Below are 7,795 nucleotides of genomic sequence, written 5' to 3'. Positions count from 1 at the left end.
CATAAATATTTGTTTCTACTACTATGGGCTAACAATTAACATAGAAACAATCTGACATACATTTAAATGCCCTCTGTAAATAGACAGTATTAAATGTTGGCGCTGGTAGGGGCAGTAAATAACAACTTGACCTACTTTCACTTAACTACAGTGCCGTAAAGTCTACTCAATCAGATGTCCGTGATCTGCTTAACAACAGGAAAGTGGAACGTTTGCCTTTAACAGAGAGACAGTAATAATCTAATATACCATTACCGAGTATAAACTACATTATCGGTTATATTAGCACTGAATAACGCATTGAATAAACAGAAACATAACTCTGCACATGTACAGATACGCAGTATTAGCTCACACATTAAATAGCACCCTCGTGAATTAGCCTACTGTTGCTAACGTACATTCATAAATCCTACATAACATCGTTATCAGACTTACTTATTCATGCATGCACACAGTAGTATCCACAAAGTTATTCCAATGAGGGGATAAAGGAAAGTGTGGTAGCGTTCCATACATTTGTGAATGCTTTTGTGTGCATTCATTAATATTGAGACTGATCTGACTCCATAGTAATCAGCCAGATCAAAGAACAAATGAACACTTTTGTAACTTTGTAACTAATCATATACAAAGTATACACACAGGTGCTTTTAATGATCATTGCAATATTATCTCCTACCTGTCTGTTTTTTTTCTTCTTTCGTCACGTGTTCTCTTGTTTGTATACTTCCTGTCTCCAGGGTGAGAAGGCCCGAGGTTTTGGCAGAGGTCTGCAGCCAGAGAGGATTATTGGAGCGACAGACTCCAGTGGAGAGCTGATGTTCCTCATGAAGTGGTGGGTCTACACTGTCAGTTTGTAAAGGTCCAGTGAGATGGCTTTAAAAAAAAAAAAAACAGTGCCTGTTGTAAAACGCGCTTGTTGGGAACGGGCAGATTGCTTGGCCTTCCAGTATTGCCGCTTGCAGCTAGCTGCTCTGCAAACAACTTTACACTCAACGCTGCACTTCCGTGGGTCCTGAGCAGTAAACTGCCATGACATAGTTGCGTTCCCTTAGCGTGAAAAGTCTGAGTTTGTAGCAATGGAGCATTTTCGGTCTCTCTTTCTTTACAATGTTAAGTCACTGCGTGAAGTGTGGGACACCGGCCGATATAGAGTACCAATCCGATACCAGTGTTTAATTAATGAGCTGTATGGCTCCCTGTGAGGAAGTGGCTGGGATCATTCTTTTTTTGTGTGTGTAAGGCACCCGTGTGCACCATGAGTTTACAAGGGGTATCTAAACATTTCAGCTCACGGGATTTCTCTGAAACACGTTTAACTCGTGAAAATCCGACATATATAATATTACATTATAGATATAATAAGAAAATACGGAAAAGCATACTAGTTCACCTTTTAAAATTGAAGCTAAAACCTTCAGTTTGTGTTAATTGTTGATGGAAATAAATGGTGAAGAGCCCATTGTCTAAAACTTTTCTTTTCTTCCTTTTACCTACCTCTGCATCACTTGTTCCTCCTCCTTGTTTCAATTTTTTTTGTCCTCCCTTTTCCCCCCTCTCTCTACTCCTCTTTCTGTCATATGTCTGTCCCTCTCTCCTCCCATTTATACTTTTTCTCTTGAATTAAAATGAACAGGAAGAACTCGGACGAGGCCGACCTGGTCCCAGCCAAGGAGGCCAACGTCAAATGTCCCCAGGTGGTCATCTCTTTCTATGAGGAGCGCCTCACCTGGCACTCCTACCCCACAGAGGAGGAGGAGAAGAAAGAGGAGGAGAAAAAAGACTAGATGAGTGGTGGAGGAGGAGGAGGTGCAAAGAGGAAAAGAAAGGAGGGTGCGGGGTGGGAAATCAACTATTTGCTGGTGAACTGTTAATTACTGGCATTTGATACTGGCAGCCACTTTGGCAGCGAGAGTGGAGAAAATCCAGATCGTTTGGATTGAACTGCCAATGTAGTTGACAGAAGAAAGCCGTTTGTTTTCCTGCCCTGGAAGGAGACTGGAGTCCTTTCCTCAAAAGAGGTTCCCACCAGTATCTTGACTGAAAATGTATTTTTTGTTTTTAAGAGGTATGTTAAAACTTAGTCTCTCTCTCTTTTTTAATGTTTTTCCCTCATCAAGAACATGTCACCTTATGGGAAATGGTGCCTTTCTTCTGCTAGTATTCCTCCTTGGCGTTCCCAAGCTGAATATTAAACTAAATACAGTGAAAAATGACTATAAAAGTATTTGTCCCCCACATTTGGTGACAGGTGCCTGGTGTTGGAAACACAGGGTTACAACTGAAGCTGTCGAGCTACCTCTTTAACGTGTGAAGTAAGCTGAATGTTTGGCCGTGGCTGGCAGGTTTGTCTCTCCTCCCAATCACCAATCCTCCTTTTACCTAGGAGAGCATACACTTCCCATCATGCTTTGCCAGGATACATTGGAGGGAACTTCTTTTGGAAGGGAATGAAGTGAGCCAGGGTATTATGGAGGAGGTAAAGAATGGACAAAACCATTTTTGTCTTTCAGTATCGGTTCTCTTTGTGCCACCTGAATTCTCATTGTTTTCTACGTTCTTTTAATTGAAATTCTCAAACGCCAAACAACTGTACATTTCCCTCTGACATGGGCAGTTTTCACAGAGATGAGTTGCATCTATACGAAAAAGGCTTTGTCCTTGCATGTCCTACCAGCCAATGTGGCAGCCAACCAGCCAGTGTTCAAATGCCCCAAGCTTGTAATTTGCTTCCTGGTCAATTCTTTTATTAAAACTAATGAACAAGTCTGTGTTATATCCCTATCAATATACCAGAACGATTAGTTGAGGTTTTGTGCTCATTTGAAGGAGGTTCAGAGGCAAACCTGTAGCTTTTCTGTGAATGTAGAACTGTCAATCCGCCGTGTTTCGTGTGACACAATCATGTATTGTGTATATTAATCAGGACATTGCACTCTCATAATGCGCTTGAGAAAGTCTTGGTATTTTCTTGAAAACAGTCAGGGCAGCAGTTTATCGCGTGGAACAAGTAAGCAACTTACCAGCCCTTGTCACTTGTTGACTAGGCAGTGTTTGTCTAGTAGGAAGCCAAACAGGACTGGAAGCAAAATGACAACTTACAGAAGTTATTATTCTATATAAGTGTACAGACTCCAGTTAATTTCCTGTCAACTGTGGCAGTTTTGGCTCCCAAATTTATCATGCTATTTCAGCAGTTTTATAGAATCGTTTTTTAATGGAACAAAGGCTGGTTGGACACCCGCCAACTTGGCCGGAAGGGCAAAATCAGCATCTGTCAGGTTGCAATTTTCCACACTGATGGTGACGGGCACACTGGATGACATCGGGCGAGGAGTTGCCTGCTTGAAAAAGCTGCGATTCCCTTTTAACTTATAGATTAACGGGGGCCAAGCGTCGGGAATCGACTGAGAATGATTCACCCACTAACACATCGTACAGCTAGACTCTGCCATGCTTTAAATCTGCAGGTTTTTTCACTTCCAAACACACGTTGACGGGTGAAAACCTGCAGGCTCTCGGCCTCTCTTTATAGTTTTCTTATCCCTGATGTGAACTTACCAGAGCACCGCTCTCCTGCTAAAGTATATTTTTTTAATCCGTTGCTTCTGGAAATCAGATAACAGGGTTTTGTAAAAGCAAGCCAGATTTAATGTGCCCCTTTTTTTTTATTTACAAGGTGATCTTTTTGTTTAGGACTCCAAATTTGCGAGAGTAGGTACACAATGCTTGCTTAATCTATTGAGTTGCTGTTGCGAGCGTTTCTGATGGGTGATCATCAAACATGTTTTTCTGGGGCCGCCTTCTCTTGATAATGTTGTGCTCAGTGTCAATGAGCACAAGTTTGAAGTCAACTGTCCCATTAACAGGCGTTGGACAAGCGAACTATCAGTGTGGGAAATGGACAACACGTGTGTTGGTAAATTGTCGACTTGTAGTTTGTACGTTCATCTACTGTGCAGCCATGTTGGCAGGGAACCACGTTTGGTTAACGGTGAAAGTGGCTGGTTAATTCTCCTGCCACTTTGGCTGCTAGGTGGAGGTTTCCTGAGGAGACCACAGCTCTGTCACTCTGTAGATAACACGCTCCGTAACGTAACTGGGTTTTCACTGCTAATGGAGGAGAAGATTGAGAGTACAGCTAAAAATCATAGTCATTTCAACTCTTCTTGTTTTTAAACATTCACACACACACACACACTCGTCTACATGCGTGTGTTTTTCTAGGCTTTTTATTTTAATTTTATTTTAGCTTGTGCTTGGCCGGGCAACACTCAAGACATGATTCAGCACACTTGAGAGTATTTCTTGGTTCCTCTTGCTTGCAGACCATTCTATGTTTAACATGTTGTGATATTTGCATAATAAAACCGGAGAGAACTTTTTTGAATTCAGCATGGTTAACATGGCTGCTTCATATGGGAGTTGTTTCTCTGCTGCCTGATGTTTCTCAGCGTTTTATGTGTTGATTGTAGCCCGGCTGTGCTTCTTTCTTTGTATACTGTATTAAAAGCTATCATAGTAGCTTCCTCTGTTAGCAGACCCGGGTTAGTGAGTGCATCCCCCTAGCAGAACGGCATTCTAATTTCCAGTGGACATTCTCTCTCGGCTTCACCTCGTACTGCATTATGTCACAATTCGCCTACACTGCAGCGTTCCATGTTTTCCTTTTACTTATAAAATGTTTTTAGTTTTATTGAGACCTACTCCCTGGTGACATGCTATGGAAGACATTTACAAACTCATAAAGCAGCAAGCTGCATTTAAAAACAACTGTTTTTGAAACGAGCAACCACAGGTCGTGTAACCATATCAAAATTCTCTACTTTATACAAAAAGAAATATACACACTTGATGTTTTTTTTTTTGACCCGTAATTGTCTTCTTTAGACGCTGAATTATGTGTTAACGTGTAGGACTATTTCTTTTTTTTTTTTTCTTCTAAAGTAAGTTAGCCCAGCTGTAAATAGTTTCTAGCGTTTGAAGTCAAACCTCTCTGACTCTAAAATAGCTGTGCTAATGCTGTCACTACTGTAGGTCAGTATCTCTTTGCTGGTTCTAAGCCTACCCTTTCTATTTGTCTGTTTTAACAATATTAAATATATTATTCAGTAAAGTTCTGAAAGGACTTCTGGCCTTTGGGACGTTCTTATTTCTTCCCCATATACATCAGTATTAGGAGTACGATGTCCTGCACCCTGACTGCCTTCTGTTATACTTCACCATTGACAGGAAGGGGTTGAATTGGTTTCACCTGGGTCTGCTAGTTAGCTTTTCTATATTGTCCCTGAAACGTTTCTCTGTATTTAGCAGATTAGCTTGTGTTGTCCTGTTGCATGTTTATTGGTTTCCCTTGAAATTACTGTCATAGCAAATCTACTTTTGTCTGTTTTGGAAAATAAAGGGTTTTCGTTTTCGTAACTGTACTTCTTAATTAGTCCTTTTTTTGGTTTAATAGCACCCAATAGGACATATGTAACTACCACATATGTATGTGTCTGTATGTGGAAAGCGGTGTCTAGCTAAAACCAATGTTGGCCTATAGTTAGCCTTTTTTGTTGTTGTTGGTAAGAGTCTGGATCAACGGCACTACATTTCCAGGATGCGTCAGATTCCCCCACCTTCCCATCTCTGTGTTTTGCCTTTCTCCAAATCCTTTCTCTACTGAATACAACAAACTTCAAATACTTTGCACATCTACAACGTGAGACAGGTGTGTCGAGGTGTGAAAAAAAAACTACATAAAGTTTAATAGTAGGCAACGTTTCGGTACTAGACCATCTTCAGGCAAATGGTGTTACATCCTGAGAAGCCATCTTTTGTAGGAGGTGACTGTTTCCGGGCACCAATCAACAACTTCCACATGAAATCAGACATAAATACATAACATTCATTCATACATCCATTACTATAGATAGGGCTTCATTTTCGGAGCATTCTGATGAAGGAAAGTAAATATAAAGGCTTAAATGTCCACTTAAAGCCATATTTCAACTCTGTTTGAGGGTGCTATTTAAACCCATATTGTAAATCTTATTCAGGCTGCTCTAAACACCAAACCTCCATATTAGCCAGACTCATTTCACCCCAGGGTGATAGTATACACATCCCTTAATGTCCCTGTGCATTTTTGGAGCATTCTGATGAAGGATTTTAAAAATAAAGGCTTAAATGTCCACCTAAAACTATATTTCAACTCGGTTTGAGGCTGCTATTTAAAGCCATATTGTACGTCTTATTCAGGCTGCTTTAAAAACCAAACCTCCATATTAGCCAGACTCATTTCACCCCAGTGTGATAGTATGCACATCCCTTAATGTCCCTGTGCAGAATTTGATTGTGGTTGGATGAGAAGTATAAACATAGCTGTTTTTGTAAAATGAATGCACACCAAGAATTATATAATGCATTCATAGACCGACCTATTTACAAAACCTGCTGGTACCTTATCCATTAATCGATAGAGGAAAAGTATCACAATAAACGAGTCCTTGCAACAAAATCAAAGGGCTTGATGAATGAACATTTACAAATAAGTTTACAGCATTTCCTCTCCAACGTTTTGGGAGCGATTGCTGGGATTGCTGTGGACTAAGTACTCACGGAGATACACTGGTAAGAGCCAATGAGTTTTAACCATGTATCCAGCTCATTTAAATAGCTCACGTTACTGTACTGTGTGAACAGTTAATATTTTATATGGAGTTTTCTTTTGCAGGTTGCCAATGTTCCACCAATACAAGTTCTTTCCCAAGACTATTTTGCAGTCTTTTGTCCACTATATTTAGTTTGAACAATGATAAAGTAAGGGAGATGTGAGGTGAGAAAAGCAGGCAAGTTAGAGTAGCAATGTGCAGCCTGTCAATGAGTGGGGGAGTTTGTAAGATTTAGATAGCAAATTTTGATATGTATGAAAAACTCACTTGTGCCTGGCTACATTCCAAGGTAATATGATCAACGAAACAGAAATGATTAAAGTATTTCGACATGTGCTGTATAGTGTTTTTCACCTTACTAATTAGGCCTTGCTAAGCCAATATATTTAATAATAAATAATACAATCAGCCAGAAATATATCCTTTCGATATGACGTGTGGGAAACCAGGACATGGTGAGTAACCATCATCTCGAGAAATAGCTGACTAGTAGGCCTATGTACGTAAGAACTTAAGACTGAACTGTCTTTGTCACTGAAAGAGACCTAGGTGCAAAGGGCGAAGTGGAGACGGTGTAAAGGATAGAATTAAAAATATAACCCTTTTTGATGTACAAAACAAGGTAATTATGTACGTAAATGAGTCCAACTGACACCGCCCCAAAATGCTGTATAAAAAAACAGTTTAAACCTATTTAAATTCCATTGTTAATACTCAGTTGACCATGCCTGAAGTCAGTCGAGGTGTCGGGACAGCTCTGTTTTTTACATGTAATTGTTGCAAATAAATTTGCATTGAGTTAGGGCTGCACAATTAATCGCAATTTTATCGAAATCGCAATATGGGCTAGTGCAATATCCAAATCACAGGAGGTGGGGTGGGCGCAATATTTTTTAAAGCTTTAGTGCGTAACTTTTTGATATTAATGAACGTCCATTACATTAAATCCATTGCCAAATGAGTTGCTACAAAGCTAATTATGACTGTCCGCTCCACACAACTCTTTCTGGATTTCTCAGTATGGCTATTGTCCGGCGACTTTCGCGCGCAGAAAGAAAAGCCCATGTTTTTGTTTTGTTTTTTATCCTCCTTGGCTACTGCGTGGAGGAGGGGTGGGGGCTGTGCGCGATCACGGA

General features: G+C 40.3%; 1 protein-coding gene across 1 annotated transcript in view; it reads left to right on the top strand.

The window, feature by feature from the left end:
- cbx1a (chromobox homolog 1a (HP1 beta homolog Drosophila)) overlaps positions 1-5,429 on the top strand; it is a 37,642-nt gene extending 32,213 nt beyond the window's left edge. Inside the window, exons 9-10 of the mRNA XM_028600470.1 lie at positions 744-838; positions 1,640-5,429. Of these exons, the coding sequence (XP_028456271.1) occupies positions 744-838; positions 1,640-1,790 (246 nt within the window). The 3' untranslated portion in view covers positions 1,791-5,429. The remainder of the gene's footprint in view (positions 1-743; positions 839-1,639) is intronic.
- The last annotated feature ends 2,366 nt before the right edge of the window (positions 5,430-7,795 follow it).

The sequence above is a fragment of the Perca flavescens genome, chromosome 15 (assembly GCF_004354835.1).
Source record: "Perca flavescens isolate YP-PL-M2 chromosome 15, PFLA_1.0, whole genome shotgun sequence".
NCBI classification, from domain to species: Eukaryota; Metazoa; Chordata; class Actinopteri; order Perciformes; family Percidae; genus Perca; species Perca flavescens.
The sequence above is the reverse complement of the archived record's forward strand: the minus strand, read 5'-3'. Positions and strand labels throughout refer to the sequence as shown.